This window comes from Lampetra fluviatilis, chromosome 33 (assembly GCF_964198595.1).
Source record: "Lampetra fluviatilis chromosome 33, kcLamFluv1.1, whole genome shotgun sequence".
NCBI classification, from domain to species: Eukaryota; Metazoa; Chordata; class Hyperoartia; order Petromyzontiformes; family Petromyzontidae; genus Lampetra; species Lampetra fluviatilis.
In genome coordinates this window covers 12,234,413-12,262,104 of record NC_136307.1, presented here as the reverse complement: position 1 = coordinate 12,262,104, position 27,692 = coordinate 12,234,413, and the positions used below count along the sequence as shown (strand labels likewise).

At 54.7% G+C, this 27,692-nt stretch overlaps 1 protein-coding gene across 1 annotated transcript; it reads left to right on the top strand.

Annotated features, from left to right (window-relative positions):
* Positions 1 to 294: 294 nt before the first annotated feature.
* LOC144944090 (synaptosomal-associated protein 25-like) lies at positions 295 to 27,692 on the top strand. The gene is made up of 8 exons (XM_078872160.1): positions 295 to 504; positions 11,200 to 11,351; positions 13,165 to 13,206; positions 15,603 to 15,651; positions 16,166 to 16,283; positions 23,038 to 23,172; positions 24,272 to 24,416; positions 26,320 to 27,692. Exons 2-8 carry the CDS (start codon positions 11,283 to 11,285, stop codon positions 26,386 to 26,388), a joined length of 627 nt encoding a protein of 208 aa, XP_078728286.1. The 5' UTR covers positions 295 to 504; positions 11,200 to 11,282; the 3' UTR covers positions 26,389 to 27,692.

Here is a 27,692-nt window from a genome sequence, read left to right as displayed (position 1 = left end):
CAGCCATTGTTCGGATGGTGTTTGTGTGGCAGCTCCTGCCTCATTGTGAACGCGCGAGGCGGCGACCGTGGGTGACACGGAGCGCGCGCGCGGCTCGCTCGCGACGCCTCTTCCATCGCGGCGCTCATCGGCGGGCGACTGTCACTCCCCGGCCTGCGCGGTGGACTTCGCCGTCCGTCCGCGAGAGGCAGAGAAGCGGCGCGGGCCACGGGGAGGATGCGCAATGAGCAAAGGGAGGGGGTGGGCGAGAAGAGGCAGCGTCTGCGAGCCGAGCGCAACGCTCATCCCGCCCGCGCTGCGCTCGCCTCGCTGATGCAGCGCGGCAGCCAATGGAGCCCTCGGTGCGTCGTGACGCACGGCGCGACGGCTGTGCCCCCCTCCCCGTATTTATGTGCCGCTCTTTCTCCCCAGCACCCACCGCAGCTCCATCCAGGACGGGCTTCTACGCGGCTCCTCCATCGGCACTCAGGCAGCGTCCGGCCCGCAGGCTGCGTCGTCCTACAGGTACCCGCTCCTCGCCGTGCACGCACGAGGCCGCCAGTCGCGATGTGCCTACTCGGGCCTGGCTTTTGCGGCAACGAACAGCGCGTTCCAAAAAATAATAATCTGCGAGGACGCGGGCGATTGTGGTTGCAGCATTCACGGAGACAAAGAGTCCCCGTGATTTGTGCAGAATATTTTTTGCCAACAGACATCTCGAGGCGACGCCGCGCGTGTCTCCTCCGTATTTGTCGCGCTTTGTTGTGACGGCTCGGCCTCGTGCGAGGGATAAGGGTGACGGTGCAGGGGGGGTGCTGCCCTGGGAAGTGGGGGGGGGGGCACAAGAGTGCCCCCTTTTTCTGGACGGATATAATGGGAGGGGAGGTAGGGCCCCCCTTTCCCATAGCCGTGCGTCATGGCAGGGGCGGACGAGAGGAGGAGGGGCGGTGCAGCTGCGCGGCGGGGACTGCAGCAGAGATCAATAACGGCGCGGGGGGCGCTGCTGCTGCGTGCACCGCCTGCAAAGCGACGCACGCCGCCTTTGTGTGGCCACGCCGCGTGCTGCCGTGAGTGGGCGACACAGCACGACACAGCACGCGCGCCCTGTGCCACACTCGCGTGGTGTGACTGGCGAAATCACAATCACGCGGGCGACTGTGAAATCACAATCACGCGAATGACTGAAATCACAATCACGCGGGTGACTGTGAAATGGAAATCGCGCGGACGACTAAAATCACAATCACGCGGGCGACTGTTCCATCACAATCAGTCGTGTGGGTAAAATCCCGCGGAATAAATCTGCCTGTTGAGTGCTGCTGCCTCTGCTGCTGTTGCGTGTTTTCCGTGACCACGCGACTCTGTCGCTGAAATTGCGTTGCCGCAGTTGGGCGGGATGCGGCCACCTGGGATGAGAGACCCGGGGATGGAGACCCGGGTGGGATGAGTAATCAGGGCTTAAAGGAGCGGCGGTGCGGGAGATCTCGCCATTGCGTCTCCTCTCGGCCTCTGTGCCGCGATCTGGAAATGCACAAAATCCGCGATGGAAACAAAATGGGAATGGATGGGGAGGGGGGGGGCATGCGCACACCGAAGCCGCACAGCGAGATGCGCGTCAGCCATTTTGCGATGTGTGATGCTAGCAGAAGAACAACTCCCTCTACTGGGGGTCACAAGGCCCCCCTTTGCTCACACACGGGCCGTTATGTTAAAGGCCCCCTTAGAGCGCAACGTGCAATTGCCGTCCAATTTGACTGCACGGGGCCACGAGAGAGAGAGACGCTTGCTCTGATGTCTTTGAGAGATTGAGTTTTCCATGATGCAGGCACGTGCGCGTGGACAGGCAGCAGGAGGAGGAGTCGAAACGAGGAGGAATTCGACGGCTCGCAGGCTGATTCACGCCTGTGCCGTGTTTATTTGATATATTGATCCTAAAAGCCCCGATTTAAGAAAATAGCATTAGGAGAGCAGACGGGGCGATTGGATTAACTGGGGCGCTTTAGAATACGGAAGCAGATTTGGTGGCGTGACGAGGCAGTTCTCTCTCTGGCACAACCAACCCCGCGATTTGCCGTGACGATGCCTCAATCCACGCGAGTCTCGAGCCAGCGGCGCATGGGGCCCGGGGAGGTACCGCGTCGCAGACATCGAGATGATGGGACAGGGACCGCGGAGCGAGGAAGCGGGCGGGAGCGGATACGGGGGGGGGGTACATTCTCGGGCACACGGAGACACGTAAAGGCAGAAAGAGTCGTGGCGAGATCGACGCTGAGGTGCAGAGAGACGACAAAGACAAAGATCAGACTCAAAAGGGCAGTTGGGGCAAGTGCTGTTAGCGAGCACCTATTCAAGGCAGTGTTAGTTTGGTGACGGAGGAGAGGCGGTCTGCAGGAGCGTGTCTTGTCGACCGAGTGTAAGCAAATTGTCTTGTAGTGTGGAGAGCGGTGGTGCAGCGGTTAGCGCGCTGCGCAACGAACCCGGCGACCCCAGTACGAGTCCCGCTCACGGCAACCAACACCAGTGACGATTATCTTAACCGCTCCCGGACCTCCCCTAGGTCGACTAAGCCTCAAATGAGTACCCGGTGCGGTGTGTAAATGTTACCACTAGGGAGGCAAAGGCGGTCGGGGTGGAGTTGGCCACCCACCTCCACGTGTGCCGTGCAGGCCTTCATAGGTGCTCACCGACAGCACTTGTCCCCGACAGCACTTGTCCCCACAGTTTGTTAAGGCTATAGGAGGGAGCTTTGTCTTTGTGTAAACAGACGAGAGGAACATGGAATACATCGAGGAAGAGGAGGGCAGATAGGAGGAACACAAGAGGGGGAGTGAGGCAGGAGGAGACAGGAGAGGAGGGGGATATGATGAGGAGGGGGTGGAAGGAGAAGAGGAGGGGGGAGACGAGAGGAGTTGGATACAGACAGGAGGAGGTGGATGCCTTCAGGAAGAGGTGGAGAGGCGGGGGTGGGAGTCAGGTTGCAATGTGGACTGAGCTCGTTGCTGGAGGCACAGGCGAGGACTGCGTGCGCACGTGATGGGGATGTCAGAGCTGCTGCCCGCGCCAGTGCAGAGCGTGGGCTGATGGGAGCGCAGCTCCACACAAAATCGCCTTGCCCGGCTCTGGTTTATGATTCATCAAGTCGCCACCTCCGCCTATGAAGCCGCTCTCGAACCAGCAATTGGCGGACGCTCAGGGGGAGGCTGGAGGCGACAGTCTCCACCCCCATCCCTCTCTCACTCCTCCTGCTCATGGTTGAGGGCCAGCGACAAGACGTGGTGGGTTCTCCAAGCACGATGTATTTACAGCTTCTGCCCTGAGGTATTTTGGAGGCTCGGATGTTGTACGAGCGATGAGCTTGATGGTTTCAGCCCCGTCACCAATGACTGCACCTGAAGCCCATCGCTTGGCTTCATTTGGTCACATTCTAAGCTCTGAGAATCAAAATGTGACTATGTCAGTGTGTAGCCGTGTCAGTGTGTAGCTGTATCAGCGTTTAGCTGTGTTAGCGTGTAGCTGTGTGTAGCTGTGTCAGTGTGTAGCTGTGTCAGTGTGTAGCCGTGTCAGTGTGTGGCTGTGTCAGTGTGTGGCTGTGTCAGCGTGTAGCTGTGTCAGCGTGTAGCTGTGTCAGTGTGTAGCTGTGTCAGTGTGTAGCCGTGTCAGTGTGTAGCCATGTCAGTGTGTAGCCGTGTCAGTGTGTCAGTGTGTAGCTGTGTCAGTGTGTAGCCGTGTCAGTGTGTAGCTGTGTCAATGTGTGAGTGTGTAGCTGTGTCAGTGTGTAGCTGTGTCAGCGTGTAGCTGTGTGTAGCTGTGTCAGGGTGTAGCTGTGTAAGTGTGTAGCCGTGTCAGTGTGTAGCTGTGTCAGCGCATAGCTGTGTCAGTGTGTAGACGGGTCAGTGTGTAGCTGTGTCAGTGTGTAGCTGTGTCAGTGTGTAGCTGTGTGTAGCTGTGTCAGTGTGTAGCTGTGTCAGCGTGTAGCCGTGTTAGCGTGTAGCCGTGTCAGTGTGTAGCCGTGTCAGTGTGTAGCCGTATCAGTGTGTAGCTGTGTCAGTGTGTAGCCGTGTCAGTGTGTAGCTGTGTCAGCGTGTAGCCGTGTCAGTGTGTAGCTGTGTGTAGCTGTGTCAGTGTGTAGCCGTGTCAGTGTGTAGCTGTGTCAGTGTGTAGCCGTGTCAGTGTGTAGCCGTGTCAGTGTGTAGCCGTGTCAGTGTGTAGCCGTGTCAGTGTGTAGCTGTGTCAGCGTGTATCTGTGTCAATGTGTCAGTGTGTATCTGTGTCAGTGTGTAGCCGTGTCAGTGTATAGCTGTGTCAGTGTGTAGCTGTGTCAGTGTGTAGCTGTGTCAATGTGTCAGTGTGTAGCTGTGTCAGTGTGTAGCTGTGTCAGCGTGTGGCTGTGTCAGCGTGTAGTCGTGTCAGTGTGTAGCTGTGTAGCTGTGTCAGTGTGTAGCCGTGTCAGCGTGTAGCCATGTCAGTGGGTAGCCGTGTCAGCGTGTAGCTGTGTCAGTGTGTAGCTGTGTCAAGGTGTCGCTGTGTCAGTATGTAGCCGTGTCAGGGTGTAGCTGTGTCAGGGTGTAGCTGTGTCAGTGTGTAGCTGTGTCAGTGTGTAGCTGTGTCAGGGTTTAGCCGTGTCAGGGTGTAGCTGTGTCAGTGTGTAGCTGTTTCAGGGTGTAGCCGTATCCGCGTGTAGGTGTGTCAGCATGTAGCTGTGTCAGCGTGTAGCTGTCTCAGCGTGTAGCTGTGTCAGTGTGTAGCTGTGTCATTGTGTAGCTGTGTCAGGGTGTAGCCGTGTCAGCGTGTAGCCGTGTGTAGCTGTGTCAGTGTGTAGCTGTGTCAGCGTGTAGCTGTGTCAGTGTGTAGCTGTGTAAGTGTGTAGCTGTGTCAGCGTGTAGCTGTGTCAGCGTGTAGCTGTGTCAGCGTGTAGCTATGTCAGCTTATAGCCGTGTGTAGCTGTGTCAGTGTGTAGCTGTGTCAGCGTGTAGCTGTGTAGCTGTGTCAGTGTTTAGCTGTGTAAGTGTGTAGCTGTGTCAGTGTGTAGCTGTGTCAATGTGTCAGTGTGTAGCTGTATCAGTGTGTAGCTGTGTCTGTTTGTAGCCGTGTCAGTGTGTAGCCGTGTCAGTGTGTAGCTGTGTCAGTGTGTAGCCGTGTCAGCGTGTAGCCGTGTCAGCGTGTAGCTGTGTCAGTGTGTAGCTGTGTCAGTGTGTAGCTGTGTCAGTGTGTAGCCGTGTCAGCGTGTAGCCGTGTCAGCGTGTAGCCGTGTCAGTGTGTAGCTGTGTCAGCGTGTAGCCGTGTCAGCGTGTAGCCGTGTCAGCGTGTAGCTGTGTCAGTGTGTAGCTGTGTGAGCGTGTAGCTGTGTCAGCGTGTAGCCGTGTCAGTGTGTAGCTGTGTCAGTGTGTAGCTGTGTGAGCGAAGTAGCTGTGTCAGTGTGTAGCCGTGTCAGTGTGTAGCTGTGTCAGTGTGTAGCTGTGTGAGCGAAGTAGCTGTGTCAGTGTGTAGCCGTGTCAGCGTGTAGCTATGTCAGTGTGTAGCCGTGTGTAGCTGTGTAGCCGTGTGTAGCTGTGTCAGCGTGTAGCTGTATAGCTGTGTCAGTGTGTAGCTGTGTCAGCGTGTAGCTGTGTCAGTGTGTAGCTGTGTCACCGTGTAACTGTGTCAGTGTGTAGCTTTGTCAGCGTGTAACTGTGTCAGTGTTTAGCTGTGTCAGTGTGTAGCTGTCTCAGTGTGTGGTTGTGTCAGTGTGTGGCTGTGTCAGCGTGTAGCTGTGTCAGTGTGTAGCCGTGTCAGTGTGTAGCCATGTCAGTGTGTAGCTGTGTCAGCGTGTAGCTGTGTCAGTGTGTAGCTGTGTCAGTGTGTAGCCGTGTCAGCGTGTAGCTGTGTCAGTGTGTAGCTGTGTCAGTGTGTAGCTGTGTCAATGTGTCAGTGTGTAGCTATGTCAGTGTGTAGCTGTGTCAGGGTGTAGCTGTGTCAGCGTGTAGCTGTGTCAGTGTGTAGCCGTGTCAGCGTGTAGCTGTGTCAGTGTGTAGCGGAATGACCTCGCGCACTTGCGCCGTGATTGGATCGACTCCGTCGAGTAGCTCCCATTTCACGTGGAATCAAATGGCAGCTCGGTGACTAAAGAGGCATCTTCGCCACTTGTGGTGGACCCGCCGCCTGGCACCTGCACGGTTCTCGTTTGCGGAGTCCACAGGGCTCTGGTCCCGAACCTCGGCTGTGGTCCTCTTCACGCCGCATGGACTCCCCCTCCCCTCCCCCCGCTAGCCACCGCTGGGCCCGATTCTCTTCTTTTTTTCACGATCAGAGGAAACAAGAAGATGCTCGGTGTACTCGGCACTTTGCTTCGTTCATCATTTCGTTTTTTTATGCTTTGCTTCATGTAACTCCCCCCCCCCCCCCGATTATCTTCAACAGCGCCACCTCCGCACTCTCATCACAAAACCTGCCCCGTGCAGACGCCGGGCTCGTGGTTGATTTGGATTTGATTAATTGCCGCCACGTCTCCCCCCCAAACCCCTCCCCTCTCCACGGCAGGATAATCCTCAGTGTCCAAACTGCACCACGTAGCCTCGATCTCTCTCTCCCATTCACCCCCTCCCCCCGCCCCTTCCTTCATCCCCAAAATCCATTATCCCTGCCGATGAAATATCAGCGGCACGCCACTCGGAATTCACTCGTCGTCTCACGCACGCATTGCACTGCTTCAGCTGTTCACGCACTCCAGGCAGCACGGAGTGTCCAAGCCAAGTCGTGCTCAGTATCGGGTGATATTGTGATCAGGCTTGGTGATCTGGCTCTGTGATCTGGCTTGGTGTCACCGCTGACTTTGTGTCTCTGCTGACTTTGTGTCTCTGCTGACTTTGTGTCTCTGCTGACTTTGTGTCTCTGCTGACTTTGACTTTGTGTCACCGCTGACTTTGTGTCTCTGCTGACTTTGTATCTCCGCTGACTTTGTGTCTCTGCTGACTTTGTGTCACCGCTGACGTTGTGTCTCCGCTGACTTTGTGTCTCCACTGACTTTGTGTCACTGTTGACTTTGTGTCTCTGTTGACTTTGTGTCTCCGCTGACTTTGTGTCACTGTTGACTTTGTGTCACCACTGACTTTGTGTCTCCGCTGACTTTGTGTCACCGCTGACTTTGTGTCACTGCTGACTTTGTGTCTCCGCTGACTTTGTGTCACCGCTGACTTTGTGTCTCTGCTGACTTTGTGTCACCGCTGACTTTGTGTCTCTGCTGACTTTGTGTCACCGCTGACTTTGTGTCACCGCTGACTTTGTGTCACCGCTGACTTTGTGTCTCTGCTGACTTTGTGTCACCGCTGACTTTGTGTCACCGCTGACTTTGTGTCTCTGCTGACTTTGTGTCGCTGCTGACTTTGTGTCACCACTGACTTTGTGTCACTGCTGACTTTGTGTCTCTGCTGACTTTGTGTCACCGCTGACTTTGTGTCACCGCTGACTTTGTGTCACCACTGACTTTGTGTCTCCGCTGACTTTGTGTCTCCGCTGACTTTGTGTCTCCGCTGACTTTGTGTCACCGCTGACTTTGTGTCACCGCTGACTTTGTGTCTCTGCTGACTTTGTGTCACTGCTGACTTTGTGTCTCTGCTGACTTTGTGTCTCCGCTGACTTTGTGTCTCTGCTGACTTTGTGTCACCGCTGACTTTGTGTCACCGCTGACTTTGTGTCACCACTGACTTTGTGTCTCTGCTGACTTTGTGTCTCCGCTGACTTTGTGTCTCTGCTGACTTTGTGTCTCCGCTGACTTTGTGTCACCGCTGACTTTGTGTCACTGCTGACTTTGTCAACGCTGACTTTGTGTCACTGCTGACTTTGTGTCACTGCTGACTTTGTGTAATCGCTGACTTTGTGTCACCGCTGACTTTGTGTCTCTGCTGACTTTGTGTCACTGCTGACTTTGTGTCACCGCTGACTTTGTGTCACCACTGACTTTGTGTCACTGCTGACTTTGTGTCTCCGCTGACTTTGTGTCACCGCTGACTTTGTGTCACTGCTGACTTTGTGTCACCGCTGACTTTGTGTATCTGCTGACTTTGTGTCACTGCTGACTTTGTGTCACCGCTGACTTTGTGTCACCACTGACTTTGTGTCACTGCTGACTTTGTGTCACCGCTGACTTTGTGTCACCACTGACTTTGTGTCTCCGCTGACTTTGTGTCACCGCTGACTTTGTGTCTCCGCTGACTTTGTGTCTCTGCTGACTTTGTGTCTCCGCTGACTTTGTGTCTCCGCTGACTTTGTGTCTCCGCTGACTTTGTGTCACCGCTAACTTTGTGTCACTGCTGACTTTGTGTCACCGCTGACTTTGTGTCTCTGCTGACTTTGTGTCACTGCTGACTTTGTGTCACCGCTGACTTTGTGTCACCACTGACTTTGTGTCACCGCTGACTTTGTGTCACCGCTGACTTTGTGTCTCTGCTGACTTTGTGTAACCGCTGACTTTGTGTCACCGCTGACTTTGTGTCACTGCTGACTTTGTGTCTCTGCTGACTTTGTGTCTCTGCTGACTTTGTGTAACCGCTGACTTTGTGTCACCGCTGACTTTGTGTCACTGCTGACTTTGTGTCACCGCTGACTTTGTGTCTCCGCTGACTTTGTGTCTCTGCTGACTTTGTGTCTCCGCTGACTTTGTGTCACCGCTGACTTTGTGTCACCGCTGACTTTGTGTCACTGCTGACTTTGTGTCACCGCTGACTTTGTGTCTCTGCTGACTTTGTGTCACTGCTGACTTTGTGTCTCTGCTGACTTTGTGTCACTGCTGACTTTGTGTCTCTGCTGACTTTGTGTCTCTGCTGACTTTGTGTCACCACTGACTTTGTGTCTCTGCTGACTTTGTGTCTCCGCTGACTTTGTGTCTCTGCTGACTTTGTGTCTCCGCTGACTTTGTGTCACCGCTGACTTTGTGTCACTGCTGACTTTGTGTCACCGCTGACTTTGTGTCTCTGCTGACTTTGTGTCACTGCTGACTTTGTGTCACCGCTGACTTTGTGTCACCGCTGACTTTGTGTAACCGCTGACTTTGTGTCACCGCTGACTTTGTGTCTCTGCTGACTTTGTGTCTCTGCTGACTTTGTGTCTCCACTGACTTTGTGTCACCGCTGACTTTGTGTCACTGCTGACTTTGTGTCACCGCTGACTTTGTGTCTCTGCTGACTTTGTGTCACTGCTGACTTTGTGTCACCGCTGACTTTGTGTCACCACTGACTTTGTGTCACTGCTGACTTTGTGTCACCGCTGACTTTGTGTCACCGCTGACTTTGTGTCTCTGCTGACTTTGTGTCACCGCTGACTTTGTGTCTCTGCTGACTTTGTGTCTCCGCTGACTTTGTGTCTCTGCTGACTTTGTGTCTCCGCTGACTTTGTGTCACCGCTGACTTTGTGTCACTGCTGACTTTGTGTCACCGCTGACTTTGTGTCTCTGCTAACTTTGTGTCACTGCTGACTTTGTGTCACCGCTGACTTTGTGTCACCACTGACTTTGTGTCTCTGCTGACTTTGTGTCACTGCTGACTTTGTGTCACCGCTGACTTTGTGTCTCCGCTGACTTTGTGTCACTGCTGACTTTGTGTCACTGCTGACTTTGTCTCTGCTGACTTTGTGTCACCACTGACTTTGTGTCACTGCTGACTTTGTGTCACCACTGACTTTGTGTCACTGCTGACTTTGTGTCTCTGCTGACTTTGTGTCACTGCTGACTTTGTGTCACCACTGACTTTGTGTCTCCGCTGACTTTGTGTCTCTGCTGACTTTGTGTCACCGCTGACTTTGTGTCTCTGCTGACTTTGTGTCATTGCTGACTTTGTGTCACCACTGACTTTGTCTCCTCTGACTTTGTGTCACTGCTGACTTTGTGTCACTGCTGACTTTGTGTCTCTGTTGAATTTGTGTTTCTGCTGACTTTGTGTCACCGCTGACTTTGTGTCTCTGCTGACTTTGTGTCACTGCTGACTTTGTGTCACTGCTGACTTTGTGTCTCACATTGTGGCAGCAGCAGGCGTCGTCACTGCATCATCTGTGGGTAGCGTGCCGGCTAGGGCGGTGTGCGTGGTGGTGAGACGGCCGTAGTTTTATTTCACTGAGCACAGGACCGAAACGAATAGCGGCCAGCAACAAACAGCACGGTTAATGTTGTGATCGGAGAGCATTGGCACGTGTCTTGAATTGGGCAAGAATGTGTATTCGAAGAGCTTGGGGGGGAAGAGACGATGGAGGGTGAGTGGGTGAGTGAGTGTGTGAGTGAGTGGGTGAGTGCATGAGTGAGTGAGTGTGTGAGTGGGTGAGTAGGTGGGTAAGTGGGTGAGTGAGTGGGTGAGTGAGTGGGTGAGTGAGTGTATGAGTGGGTGAGTGGGTGGGTGAGTGAGTGGGTGAGTGGGTGAGTGAGTGGGTGAGTGAGTGTATGAGTGAGTGGGTGAGTGAGTGAGTGGGTGGGTGAGTGGGTGAGTGAGTGTGTGAGTGAGTGGGTGAGTGTATGAGTGAGTGAGTGGGTGAGTGAGTGGGTGAGTGGGTGGGTGAGTGGATGAGTGAGTGGGTGAGTGAGTGTGTGAGTGGGTGAGTGTATGAGTGAGTGAGTGGGTGAGTGAGTGGGTGAGTGGGTGGGTGAGTGGGTGAGTGCTACTGCCAGTACCAGGTAACCACACCGCACTACGAACCCGGTGACTCGAGTTCGATTCCCGCTCAAGTCCAACACCAATGGTAATTATCTGAACCGGTCCAGGGCCTCCCCTACGCCGACTCAGCCTCAAATCAATACTTGATGGGGTGTGTAAATCTCTCCACTGGGGCGACAGAGACGGCCGAGCGTGGTGCTGGCCACCCACCCCCGTGGGCCGTGCCAGCCTTCATAGGTGCTCGCTCACAGCACTTGCTCGCCACGGGTCTGTTCAGGCGACACGGGGGATATTTGTCTTTGTGATCCGTGGTATGGATGAGACCAAACAGTGGGTGGTAGACCGAGCCCTCCTCAACGTCGCTGGAGGAATCGACGAGCCAAGTGCGTGGGAAGAGCAACAAAGGGAATGATGAGGAGGCGCCCGGCAACCGTTGAGCGAATGACAGAATCGCTGTTCCGTACCAGGTCATCAATTAAGCATGCCGCTTGACGCTGCATTATGTCGAGTGCGGCGAGCCTCTCCGCCGTGCCCAATGCTGCTTCGCTGCCAGCCTCTCTGACGCTGCAGGCATCCGCGTGTCCTCCTCCCGTGCCCCCGCTGTCCGCAGACCACAGGGCTCCCCAAGGCCACGCCGCGCTACCCCCCCCCCCGCGCTCTTCGTTCGAGGCCGCCTAGTTGGCAAGCGTCACGATGGCCGAGGAGGACATGCGCACCGAGCTGGAGGGCATGCAGCAGCAGGCCGAACAGCTGACCGACGAGGTGACCTCATCGCTGGCCGCTCGCGCGACCACACGCTGACACGCACGCACGGACACCGCGCGCACGTGCGTGGTTAAAGAGCAAGCGGCACAGTGCAGGGACGAGGCGTCGTGGCCGACCCACGACGGTCTGACCAAATATACGCCCCGTAGAAGGCCCTCCCGCCGTCTGACAGCCAAACAACTGGTCGCGTGGCCCACGAGCGTTTCACGACGCGCAAATGCATGCATTTTGCTTCAGCTCACCGGTGAGGTGGAAGATCAATTCGTCACAAGCGAGTGTAGGTAACCCGAGGTGATTTGACTCGTGAGTAACACGGCCTGTGGACACCGGCTCGTGACGTCGACCCAACCGTCCCAGAGCTCAGCCACTCCACGCCGTGCTGGCGGAGCACAGTCCCCGTGTCTGAACGTCTCTATGTGTCTGTGTGTGTGTACATCTGTGTTGTGTCTGCACGTCTGTGTGTGTGTGTACATCTGTGTTGTGTCTGCACGTCTGTGTGTGTGTGTGTACATCTGTGTTGTCTCTGAACGTCTCTGTGTCTGTGTGTGTGTACATCTGTGTTGTGTCTGCACGTCTGTCTGTCTGTGTGTGTACATCTGTGTTGTGTCTGCACGTCTCTGTGTGTCTGTGTGTGTGTACATCTGTGTTGTGTCTGAACGTCTCTGTGTGTCTGTGTGTGTGTGTACATCTGTGTTGTGACTGAACGTCTCTGTGTGTCTGTGTGTGTGTGTACATCTGTGTTGTGACTGAACGTCTCTGTGTGTCTGTGTGTGTGTGTACATCTGTGTTGTGTCTGAACGTCTCTGTGTGTCTGTGTGTGTGTACATCTGTGTTGTGTCTGCACGTCTCTGTGTGTCTGTGTGTGTGTACATCTGTGTTGTGTTTGAACGTCTCTGTGTGTCTGTGTGTGTGTACATCTGTGTTGTGTTTGAACGTCTCTGTGTGTCTGTGTGTGTGTACATCTGTGTTGTGTCTACACGTCTCTGTGTGTCTGTGTGTTTGTGTACATCTGTGTTGTGACTGAACGTCTCTGTGTGTCTGTGTGTGTGTGTACATCTGTGTTGTGTCTGAACGTCTCTGTGTGTCTGTGTGTGTGTGTACATCTGTGTTGTGTCTGAACGTCTCTGTGTGTCTGTGTGTGTGTACATCTGTGTTGTGTCTGAACGTCTCTGTGTGTCTGTGTGTGTGTGTACATCTGTGTTGTGTCTGAACGTCTCTATGTGTCTGTGTGTGTGTGTACATCTGTGTTGTGTCTGCACGTCTCTGTGTGTCTGTGTGTACATCTGTGTTGTGACTGAACGTCTCTGTGTGTGTGTGTGTACATCTGTGTTGTGACTGAACGTCTCTGTGTGTCTGTGTGTGTGTACATCTGTGTTGTGTCTGAACGTCTCTGTGTGTCTGTGTGTGTGTGTACATCTGTGTTGTGACTGAACGTCTCTGTGTGTCTGTGTGTGTACATCTGTCTTGTGTCTGTACTCAGTCTGTGTGTCTACACAAAAATACAAAGACAAAGATCCCCCGTATTTCCTGAACAGACTGTTGGGGAAAGTGCTGTTAGTGAGCACCTGCCTGCACACACACCCACGACATTATTGTCTGCAACTACCTAATCCTATGCCATACACCCAACCCCATTCACACTTTCGCAGTGTGTGGCTAAGCTTGGTCAGCTTGCCCAGTTATGCAACAAATACTCCGGTTTGCCCAACGTCCAGTGAATGCAGTGCTGAGTGAAGATGAGTGGTGGAGAATGGACGAGGTTCGGTTGAACGATCGCATGACGTTTGGTTCTTGCGTCTTCTCCCCACAGTCTCTGGAAAGCACCAGGCGCATGCTGCAACTGGTGGAAGAGGTGAGATTCACGGAATGCACACGCAGTTGTTTTTGCTCGGCTTCCTATTCGCTTCACTGTAGTGCTTGTATTTTAGTTTTAAAACATTCGTGACTGCAGGGATTCATATTATTGGTTCTTTCGGTAAAATCACGTAGAAGAAAGAACCAAGAAAATGTAGTGCTTGTTTTTTAGATTATTGCATTTCTCACGTTGGTGACCCAGGCGGTCACTCTTGCAAAATGACTCATCCTGGTCTCTTCGAGTTCTCGCCATCCAGTTACACAGAATCGACCTGTAACTTGAGCCATTCGCAAATCATCAGCCCCAATATCTCCTACACTGGATGCGTTGCGAGTGCCAAATGCCGCGTGATTAAGTCTAAACACCGAGAGAGTATTTTTAGCAAAGTTGTCTGCAAGCGCCCGGCGCGCGGCTTAATCTTTCCCGAGCGCCGCAGAAAAAACAATCATCGCAGCCCTGCTACACCCCCCCCCCCCCCCGGGACACTTCCGCGGCGCAGCTGTTTTCATCGCAAAGGAGATGAGAAGTCATCATCATCATGAGTGTCGCCATCGTAGTCGTCACCAGCCACTGGCTAACGCGGTGAAGTATGGCCACACGTCTCCTCCGCGCAACGGGTTAGCACCGCGTGAACCCCGGTCGCGAGTGGCACGCAACTCTGACGCTGTCGCGAGACGTGAAGATGCCACCCAGGGGGTGTTGGGGGCAACGGAGCGATCTCTCAAATTTCCAGTGGTGGGGCGCGTGGGGGGAGGATCAACGAGAGAAAGGCTTGCACTGACCCCCACTGACCAGGGTAGTGAAGTATGGTCAAACAATCTCGATGACCGAAAGCGAGTGAGGAGGAGGAGGCCTTCGTCCGATGAGAGATTTACAAATATCTGAAAATGTAATGCTGGGCATAGCAGCAGGTAACATTGCCTGCATGTGTTACATGCACCTTGAGATTACCGTACTACGATAATGAGCCAAGAATGTATGTCTGTGTGTAACGCGTGTGACGTCACTCCACATGCCGCACCCCCCCCCCCCCCCCGTGATTAATATTCATGAGTGGGTGGATTTTTACACTCACGCAGAAGGTCGAGCGGAAGGATTTTTTTTTCCGCAAATTCGCTTTAACTTTCACGTTTCTTTATTGAAAGTGAATCTAATAAATTATTCTACGCAGCAACAAAGTAGATTTGGTGTCTTTATTTATTTCTTCAGCACTTGAGACAAAAGGTAAGTCTAATTTATGCTTCTACAGTATGGTAAAATAGACATTTCACGGTGATTTTCCAGATATCGTATCGATTTCCAATTAATTTCAACCCCAGCGACCGAAAGCAGAAGAGAATAAAGTATCAGAGCAGTGAATTTGAGCAAATTGAAGGTCGGGTCTATACAGTGCTACAGTGAACTGCAGTGAAGTGTTTGATGACAGACTTTTGTGCAAGATTCACTGCCATTAAATTTACACAAGATACAATTATACTCTGCACAGTTTTTTCGTAAATATTACTGCTTCCGACCCAGGACGGGCAAAAGGCTCGTCATAGTAAAAATAATGATAGTCATTAAGTTTACTATGGGAGCCTCACCGAGTCTCAAGCCTGTTTCAGGAGGGTCCTGCCACATTAGGACGTTTGGAAAATTCCAAAAACGAGTGTTTGGCTTCATGTGAGAATAAACCGAAAAACCCGGAGAAAACCCACGCTGAATGTGAGGGGGTGACACTCACAGCTCTGCACAAACAGATTCAAGAATCCATTACGAAACTTGTCTCCTGACCACCTGGCAGCCAACCCCAACCCTGCAACACCTGTAGCTCCTAAGCCGTGTTAGCCAGGCTCAATCCCGGTGGCGAGATGTTAACTACCTCGCCTGGTATACAGGCGGTCGGAGGTTCAATCCCGACCCTGACGCCTGTACGCATGTTCTCCCCGTGGTCCCGAGGGTTTTTCTCCACGCCCTCCTTAGAAACATGCGTTTAGAGTCTTTGGCTGCTATACATTTCCACGTGATAAGGCCACTTCGTTGAGCTATCATTTGTGGCCAAGTCGCTTCTGAAAAAGAGCTACGTAGCTCAGTGGGCCTGACCTGGTAAAATAAAAATAGTTTAGTCGTAGAATGGTCGTTAGATTTCTCGGTCACCTTGCATCGATCAAAAGTTCAGTATCCTGTAACAATACCGGTACCAGAACCCGCTACAAATCACTTCCTGCAGCCACCCCAACACAAATGGCAATTTCCCAGACCAACTGGGTCAAACACGAACAGGTGGTGACCCTATTTGTATCCATTGGCATATTCGGGTTCAGCGGCTCATGATTTATCGTTGCTGTCTCTGCCCCCCACCCCTCCCGTCGCTTCGTGCCCTTTTTGCCTTCGATGCAACTCCCTGTGCATAGAGCAAAGATGCTGGGATACGCACGCTGGTCATGCTGGACGAGCAAGGAGGTGAGGCCCTGTTGGAACGCCACAGCATCAACACAGCCCCAGTTGACCACGAACCTCAAACACCCCACCATGCCAAAACCCCTTGGGTCAGGCTTACACGAATAACAGAGAAACAGAACGCCCCATGGACTATAATGGGAAACAGAATTCCCAAATAGTCTATTGGGCATTGCTTTTTTTTCCAACGCAGTCAATTGGCATTGTTTCCGTTTGCAGCCGATGGGCATTCATTTCCCGTTGTACGTTTCAGTGCGTCTCCGAATCCTTCAAGATAAATATTAGTTTTCCCCAAGTGCGGTTTTCCCAGGCTGGGCTGCGTGCCGAACATTTATTCTTTCAATTCAACTCCTGAACACGCCGGCAAGTAGTGGGTGGCGATGAACAGCCCGACCCGGAAACTCGCAAGTGGATTACGAGCGGATGCGAGAGAACTCGCGTGTGAAATGCAAACGCTGTTCCTGAAAGAGGAGAGATTATTGCCAAGACCAGACGCTTAAATACCAATTCCCTGCAGAGCAACTGGAGCGCATTGAGGAGGGCCTCGACCAAATCAACAAGGACATGAAGGAGGCCGAGAAGAACCTATCTGACCTGGGCAAGTGCTGCGGTCTGTGCAGCTGCCCTTGCGAAAAGTACGCACGCACACACAAGCACGCACACACGTACACGCACACACGTACACGCACACACAAGCACGCACACACAAGCACGCACACACGTACACGCACACACAAGCACGCGCACACAAGCACGCACACACAAGCATGCACACACAAGCACGCACACACAAGCACGCACACACAAGCACGCACACACGTACACGCACACACAAGCACGCGCACACAAGCACGCGCACACAAGCACGCGCACACAAGCACGCGCACACAAGCACGCACACACAAGCACGCACACACAAGCACGCACACACAAGCACGCACACACAAGCACGCACACACAAGCACGCACACACAAGCACGCACACACGTACACACACACACGTACACGCACACACAAGCACGCACACACGTAAACGCACACACAAGCACGCACACACGTACACGCACACACGTACACGCACACACAAGCACGCACACACGTACACGCGCACACAAGCACGCACACACGTACACGCGCACACAAGCACGCACACACAAGCACGCACACACGTACACGCACACACAAGCACGCACACACAAGCACGCACACACAAGCACGCACACACAAGCACGCACACACATACACGCACACACAAGCACGCACACACGTACACGCACACACAAGCACGCACACACAAGCACGCACACACAAGCACGCACACACGCACACACGTACATGCACACACAAGCATGCACACACAAGCACGCACACACGTACACGCACACACAAGCACGCGCACACAAGCACGCACACACAAGCACGCACACGCAAGCACGCACACACAAGCACGCACACACGTACACGCACACACGTACACGCACACACAAGCACGCACACACAAGCACACACAAGCACGCGCACACAAGCACGCACACACAAGCACGCACACACGTACACGCACACACGTACACGCACACACAAGCACGCACACACAAGCACGCACACACGTACACGCACACACAAGCACGCACACACAAGCACACACAAGCACGCACACACAAGCACGGACACACGTACACGCACACACAAGCACGCACACACAAGGATGCACACACGTACACGCACACACAAGCACGCACACACAAGCACGCACACACGTACACACACAAGCACGCACACACGTACACGCACACACAAGCACGCACACACGTACACGCACACACAAGCACGCACACACGTACACGCACACACAAGCACGCACACACGTACACGCACACACAAGCACGCACACACAAGCACGCACACACAAGCACGCACACACAAGCACGCACACACGTACACGCACACACAAGCACACACACACAAGCACGCACACACAAGCACGCACACACAAGCACGCACACACGTACACGCACACACAAGCACGCACACACAAGCACGCACACACAAGCACGCACACACAAGCACGCACACACAAGCACGCACACACGTACACGCACACACAAGCACGCACACACAAGCACGCACACACAAGCACGCACACACGTACACGCACACACAAGCACGCACACACAAGCACGCACACACGTACACGCACACACAAGCACGCACACACAAGCACGCACACACAAGCACGCACACACGTACACGCACACACAAGCACGCACACACAAGCACGCACACACGTACACGCACACACAAGCACGCACACACAAGCACGCACACACGTACACGCACACACAAGCACACACACACGTACACGCACACACAAGCACGCACACACGTACACGCACACACAAGCACGCACACACAAGCACGCACACACAAGCACGCACACACAAGCACGCACACACAAGCACGCACACACGTACACGCACACATGTACACGCACACACAAGCACGCACACACAAGCACGCACACACAAGCACGCACACACGCACACACGTACATGCACACACAAGCACACACACACGTACACGCACACACAAGCACGCACACACGTACACGCACACACAAGCACGCACACACAAGCACGCACACACAAGCACGCACACACAAGCACGAACACACGTACACGCACACACGTACACGCACACACGTACATGCACACACAAGCACGCACACACGTACACGCACACACAAGCACGCACACACGTACACGCGCACACAAGCACGCACACACAAGCACGCACACACGTACACGCACACACAAGCACGCACACACAAGCACGCACACACAAGCACGCACACACGTACACGCACACACAAGCACACACACACAAGCACGCACACACAAGCACGCACACACAAGCACGCACACACGTACACGCACACACAAGCACACACACACAAGCACGCACACACAAGCACGCACACACAAGCACGCACACACAAGCACGCACACACGTACACGCACACACAAGCACGCACACACAAGCACGCACACACAAGCACGCACACACGTACACGCTCACACAAGCACGCACACACAAGCACGCACACACGTACACGCACACACAAGCACGCACACACAAGCACGCACACACAAGCACGCACACACGTACACGCACACACAAGCACGCACACACAAGCACGCACACACTTACACGCACACACAAGCACGCACACACAAGCACGCACACACGTACACGCACACACAAGCACACACACACGTACACGCACACACAAGCACGCACACACGTACACGCACACACAAGCACGCACACACAAGCACGCACACACAAGCACGCACACACAAGCACGCACACACAAGCACGCACACACGTACACGCACACATGTACACGCACACACAAGCACGCACACACAAGCACGCACACACAAGCACGCACACACGCACACACGTACATGCACACACAAGCACACACACACGTACACGCACACACAAGCACGCACACACGTACACGCACACACAAGCACGCACACACAAGCACGCACACACAAGCACGCACACACAAGCACGCACACACGTACACGCACACACGTACACGCACACACGTACATGCACACACAAGCACGCACACACGTACACGCACACACAAGCACGCACACACGTACACGCGCACACAAGCACGCACACACAAGCACGCACACACGTACACGCACACACAAGCACGCACACACAAGCACGCACACACAAGCACGCACACACAAGCACGCACACACGCACACACGTACATGCACACACAAGCACGCACACACAAGCACGCACACACGTACACGCATACACAAGCACGCGCACACAAGCACGCACACACAAGCACGCACACGCAAGCACGCACACACAAGCACGCACACACGTACACGCACACACAAGCACGCACACACAAGCACGCACACACAAGCACGCACACACGCACACACGTACATGCACACACAAGCACGCACACACAAGCACGCACACACGTACACGCACACACAAGCACGCGCACACAAGCACGCACACACAAGCACGCACACGCAAGCACGCACACACAAGCACGCACACACGTACACGCACACACAAGCACACACAAGCACGCACACACAAGCACACACAAGCACGCGCACACAAGCACGCACACACAAGCACGCACACACGTACACGCACACACGTACACGCACACACAAGCACGCACACACAAGCACGCACCCACGTACACGCACACACAAGCACGCACACACAAGCACACACAAGCACGCACACACAAGCACGCACACATGTACACGCACACACAAGCACGCACACACAAGCATGCACACACGTACACGCACACACAAGCACGCACACACGTACACGCACACACAAGCACGCACACACGTACACGCACACACAAGCGCGCACACACGTACACGCACACACAAGCACGCACACACAAGCACGCACACACAAGCACGCACACACGTACACGCACACACAAGCACGCACACACAAGCACGCACACACAAGCACGCACACACAAGCACGCACACACAAGCACGCACACACGTACACGCACACACGTACACGCACACACAAGCACGCACACACAAGCACGCACACACAAGCACGCACACACAAGCACGCACACACAAGCACGCACACACAAGCACGCACACACAAGCACGCACACACGTACACGCACACACAAGCACGCACACACGTAAACGCACACACAAGCACGCACACACGTACACGCACACACGTACACGCACACACAAGCACGCACACACGTACACGCACACACAAGCACGCACACACGTACACGCGCACACAAGCACGCACACACAAGCACGCACACACGTACACGCACACACAAGCACGCACACACAAGCACGCACACACAAGCACGCACACACAAGCACGCACACACAAGCACGCACACACATACACGCACACACAAGCACGCACACACGTACACGCACACACAAGCACGCACACACAAGCACGCACACACAAGCACGCACACACGCACACACGTACATGCACACACAAGCACGCACACACAAGCACGCACACACGTACACGCACACACAAGCACGCGCACACAAGCACGCACACACAAGCACGCACACGCAAGCACGCACACACAAGCACGCACACACGTACACGCACACACGTACACGCACACACAAGCACGCACACACAAGCACACACAAGCACGCGCACACAAGCACGCACACACAAGCACGCACACACGTACACGCACACACGTACACGCACACACAAGCACGCACACACAAGCACGCACACACGTACACGCACACACAAGCACGCACACACAAGCACACACAAGCACACACACACAAGCACGCACACATGTACACGCACACACAAGCACGCACACACAAGCATGCACACACGTACACGCACACACAAGCACGCACACACAAGCACGCACACACAAGCACGCACACACGTACACGCACACACAAGCACGCACACACGTACACGCACACACAAGCACGCACACACGTACACGCACACACAAGCACGCACACACGTACACGCACACACAAGCACGCACACACAAGCACGCACACACAAGCACGCACACACGTACACGCACACACAAGCACGCACACACAAGCACGCACACACTAGCACGCACACACAAGCACGCACACACAAGCACGCACACACAAGCACGCACACACGTACACGTACACACGTACACGCACACACAAGCACGCACACACAAGCACGCACACACAAGCACGCACACACAAGCACGCACACACAAGCACGCACACACAAGCACGCACACACGTACACGCACACACGTACACGCACACACAAGCACGCACACACGTAAACGCACACACAAGCACGCACACACGTACACGCACACACGTACACGCACACACAAGCACGCACACACGTACACGCACACACAAGCACGCACACACGTACACGCGCACACAAGCACGCACACACAAGCATGCACACACGTACACGCACACACAAGCACGCACACACAAGCACGCACACACAAGCACGCACACACAAGCACGCACACACAAGCACGCACACACAAGCACGCACACACAAGCACGCACACACGTACACGCACACACAAGCACGCACACACAAGCACGCACACACAAGCACGCACACACGCACACACGTACATGCACACACAAGCACGCACACACAAGCACGCACACACGTACACGCACACACAAGCACGCGCACACAAGCACGCACACACAAGCACGCACACGCAAGCACGCACACACAAGCACGCACACACGTACACGCACACACGTACACGCACACACAAGCACGCACACACAAGCACACACAAGCACGCGCACACAAGCACGCACACACAAGCACGCACACACGTACAAGCACACACGTACACGCACACACAAGCACGCACACACAAGCACGCACACACGTACACGCACACACAAGCACGCACACACAAGCACACACAAGCACGCACACACAAGCACGCACACACGTACACGCACACACAAGCACGCACACACAAGCATGCACACACGTACACGCACACACAAGCACGCACACACAAGCACGCACACACAAGCACGCACACACGTACACACACAAGCACGCACACACGTACACGCACACACAAGCACGCACACACGTACACGCACACACGTACACGCACACACAAGCACGCACACACAAGCAAGCACACACAAGCACGCACACACGTACACGCACACACAAGCACGCACACACAAGCACGCACACACGTACACGCACACACAAGCACGCACACACAAGCACGCACACACAAGCACACACACACGTACACGCACACACAAGCACGCACACACAAGCACGCACACACAAGCACGCACACACAAGCACGCACACACAAGCACGCACACACAAGCACGCACACACAAGCACGCACACACGTACACGCACACACGTACACGCACACACGTACACGCACACACGTACACGCACACACGTACACGCACACACAAGCACGCACGCACACACAAGCACGCACACACAAGCACGCACACACAGGCACGCACACATGTACACGCGCAAAATAAACCACACTAGGGCTCCCTGCACCCCCCCCCCCGACCTGGGCAGTCTGCTTGCCAACTCGTTCTGCCGTACGCCTCACGTGTGCATAGTCACTCACCCCAGCTGCTAGGTGCCTCCATTATTCCCGTTTGTGCCTCCCAAATGTCCCCACGTGTCCCTCTGCGCAGCAATCATTCATCCCCTCCTCTCCCCCGCATCCTGGCCTTGCCCCCTGGGAGCTCACGGCCCCTCGCTGTGCTGCGGCTGTTCCCCTGCAATCCCCTCCAGGCTAAAGAATTTCGAGTCTGGCGACGCCTACAAGAAGGTGTGGGGCAAGAAAGAGGATGGCGTTGTGTCCAGCCAGCCAGCACGCGTCTGCGACGAGCGGGAGCAGATGGCCATGAGCGGCGGCTACATCCGGAAGTACGTGGCGACGTTCTAAACCGCTCCGTCAGTTGTCCCAGACCAGAATACAAACATTTATACTGCAGAAGGAATCCGATGAGCTATGAAGCTTTTCTTTTCATGTCCAGTAGGTGCACGAGGTCAGAACGTTACAACAACCAAGCGATACAAAAACACGATATGAGTGCAAAGTATAGGAGAGATAAACACACAAGAGCGCTGCGGGTCTTGCAGTTGGCACTTTGCGCCCTGCTTAAGGCAACACTGGCACAGGGCTCGCGTAGTCTTGCACCGAACAGGGACCCAGATCTGCAAATGAACACCTGGCAGTTCGCCAGCATTGGTTGCTGATGAGACGCTGAATGCCAAAGCCGGTCCAGTTTCCTTTTGTTGAACCAATGCTGCTGGAAGGCCGTGTGGCTGATGCGATGCGTAGTTTTGTTTTAATGATGATAGACGTACAGCAGCGTGTACAATCTGCTGATTTATTTTCGTACAGTCGAAATGGGTCACCCAGGGCAATGATTGAACCCAACAAGCGATGTGTTAACCACAACGTACGCCGCCGGCTGCATCACCATGGACGCTGTGGATCCCGTGAAGTCACTGGGAGATGAGGAGGCCATTGTGTGCCGACGTCACGATTAAAATTTACCAACTTTGAAACGTTATTTGTAAATGTTCTTAATTCGGTGTATAATTAGGTGCCACAGTGGCGATGTGTTAACTACCTCGCCTGGTATACAGGAGGTCGTGGGTTCGATCATGACCCTGACGCCTGTACACTTGGAGTTTGCGTGTCCTCCCGTCGCGTGGATTTTTTTTCTTCCACATTTAGAAACATGGCTGCTGTACATTTCCACACGATAAGCCACTTGGCTGAGTGATCATTTTGGCCAGGTCGCTTCTAGCTCAGTGGGCCTTATCTAGTGAAATAAAAAAAAAATTTGCTTGAAAGTTTATCAACATCGCCATCCAATTGCAAACCTGAGCAGGATACGCCTTGAAATAGGGTCTTGAGGCTCAGGCGTTTCTGCGTAATTAAGCACGGCGATGATAGCGACTCGTGTTGCGACGTCAACTACCCGTGACACGGCCGCCCGCAACTGGTGTGCAGGGTGACCAACGACGCACGCGAGACCGAGATGGACGATAACCTGGAGCAGGTGAGCGGCATCATCGGCAACCTACGCCACATGGCGCTCGACATGGGCAACGAGATCGACACGCAGAACCGCCAGCTGGAGCGCATCACCAACATGGTACGAGCCGCACCACCCCCACCGCACCACCATTGCCACACCATGCCGCACCACATCTTACCATGTAGCACCACACCATGCCACGCCGCACCACACATTACAATGTACACCACACCACACCTCACCACGCCGCACCACACATTACCATGTCGCGCCAGACCATACCTCACCATGCCTCACCACGCCGCACCACGCCTCACCACACCATACCACACCTTACCATGTCGCACCACACCATACCTCACCACGCCACACCACACATTACCATGTCGCATCACACCATACCTCACCATGCCTCACCATGCAACACCACACCACACCTCACCACGCCGCACCACACATTACCATGTCGCACCACACCATAACTCACCATGCCTCACCACGCTGCACCACGCCTCACCACACCATACCACACCACACCTTACCATGTCGCACCACACCATACCTCACCACGCCGCACCACACATTACCATGTCGCACCACACCATACCTCACCATGCCTCACCACGCAACACCATACCACACCTCACCACACATTACCATGTCGCACCACACCATACCTCACCATGCCTCACCACGCCGCACCACGCCTCACCACGCCATGCCCCCCCCACCCCCCCTCACCAAGAGTCGTGTATCTTCAGACCAGAGCCGGTCACCCAGTTCATGGGCAGCACCAGTCTTCAAGCCCGGGGGCCCCGTCTCATGGGTGGGAGGGTGGGGTGCTTCTGGGGGACTACGATGCAGGGCGGGGGGGGAAGTGCGAGGCTGAAGGTGTTGCGCTAACAATAGTTTGCAGTCTCTACCGTGAGCGTCCCCGCTTGCCTTTAATCCCCGTGTCCACGCGGAGTTGCGAGTTGTGGGGGGGGGGGGCAAGTGGGCGCTGCAGGACACGTGGTCTCTCTCACTTGCCCATGTTGTACTGCCGCAGCGGGGGCGCTGTAAACGGTTCCCACGCTGCGCTTGATCGCCGGTTCGGTTCGCTTCCATCTTCCGGAGCGGCAGTTGAAATAAATAGTGAAAGTTTCTCAACTGCCCCCCCGCCCCACACACCGCTGCCTCCCCACTCTCCACCCCGCGGTATAAATGGGTTCACCACAGTTGATTGACAGGTCGAACACGGTGGGGTAATGTGTGTCCCCCCACTATGACTGGCCAATGTGAAAGAGTAGACCAAACACCCTATCGAGTTCGCCACGCGTGGGGGGAGGGCACCTCTTGTACCCTAGCACCGCATAAAGAGTCACACTCCCTGCACGCACGAGGGGGTGACAACAGCTCTTGCCAGTCGCATTTCTCAGCAAAGCGTGACCCGGGGTGCAGAGGAACTGAAGCCGAGCCAGAGATGCCGAGTTGTCTTCAGAGTCCCAACGGAGGGCGGTTCTCGCGCCCGCTCGTCGCACCCAACAAGGGACACGGACTTCCGCACAGCCCCACCCATCGTGCTCACCACCAGCATGCCCCCCAACAGTCTGTGAAGGCTATACGGGGGATCTTTGTCTTGGTGGTGGGGGGGAGCGGAAGTGCAACGGTTAGCACGCTGCACTACGAACACGAGTTCGATTCCTGCTCACGGCCAATACCGGTGACGATAACCTGAGTCGGTCCTGGGCCTCCGCGAGGTCGACTCAGCCTCAAATGAGTACCTGGTGCGGTGTGTAAACATCGCCAATGGGGATACAAAGGCGGCAGGGCGTGCTCCTGGCTACCGCACCCCCTCGTGTGCTGTGCCGGCCTTCATCGGTGCTTGCTAACAGCACTTGCCCCAACAGTCTGTCAAGGCTATACAGGGGGGGGGGGATCTTTGTTCTTGTATCATTACGTCTTTTGCTTTGTCAGTCTTCGGCGAGCCTGCAGGTGAATTGTGACAATATCCGTCCCCACCACCCCCACCCCTCCGCAGGCCGATTCCAACGAGGCCCGCATCAAGGAGGCCAACACACGCGCCACCAAGATCTTGGGCAGTGGCTAGAGGATGGGGGGGCCCGGGCCGTGCCCCCCCCCCCCCGCAACATCCCCTTCCCACCGTCGGTGACCCCACCCAACCCCCAAACCTCCTTTTCTTATGCCGCACATCGTGTAAGGTGTCTTACCATAGCTTTAGACGAGCATGCCGTCCCGTGTGGAGGAGCACACAGCACACCAGTTCACCGCGAGCAGCAAACACGGCAGAGGCGACTGGCGGATTGCCACGCTGGCAGTCAAGATGCAACGCCGCTCGTAATGCAGAGAGGTTACTGACAAATTCGAAGAATAAGAAAAGAATGCTTTAAGTTAGTTAATTTTACATGTTGTAAATAATGACTGGGACCAGCAAGATGTAACGTCTTGAAATGTAGCAACTTTTTAAAAGGGCGCAAAAAACGAGCTCGTTTATTTATTTATTTACAGCACCACCCTCGGGCTCGGCCGCAGCCCGCCCTGCACTCGCCTGTCGCAAGTCGCGCACAGACAAAAGCATCTCTTCGTTGATTCACTCACTCCTTTGTTGATACCTGCAGTATATATACAGTACACACCGTCAGTATATACCAGTGCGTTTGTTACACACACGTCCGTGTCAGTACTAACCGTTTCATTTTGGAGGCGTCGTATTGTTTAGCCGTTGCTCGTCGTCGTCCCCTACCCCCCCCGGGTGGATTTAAGAAGCTGGCCGGGCCCTGGCTTCGCGCTCCTCTCTCTGTCACCGTCCCCCCTCAGCCCAGGGTCCAGAGACCCGGGGCCCGACCGCCAGGGAGCACAATCAGGCCGGGTGGCCACAGGGGCCTCTTCCGCCCCCTCTCCAACCCCGCCAGCCCCTGGTCTCTGGCGGCCACGCCGGCCGGGCCTGGGCCACCGCTTGCACGGGCTGCTGGTTCGTGTGATTTACGGCGATTCTTGTGAAAGCACAGAGTAGCTGCCGCCGGGCTGCCGCTAGAACCCTGACTGCTGAACCCCTGTAGACCCCGCTGGGCACGCATCGTAGTCCCCGCTGGGCACGCATCGTAGTGCCGTTGCACCACTCCCCCACCCGCTCCCCTCTACCTGGCCAGCACCCCGGGCCATGAAAGCTCTTCTGCGCTGTCCTCCCCCACCGCCACCTACTTATGTTTCACCCAGAATGCATGCCAAGTAGCTGTTACCTGTAATCTCAATTCTGAATGTGAATCCCTAAATGTACGAAACATATCTCTATGCATGACGAAAATGTAAAGTAAAAACGTACAGACGAGGCACTAAATCTAGGCATTTTTGTGAGTTTTTGAATGTAACACGTGTCGGACCGCTCGCTGTCTG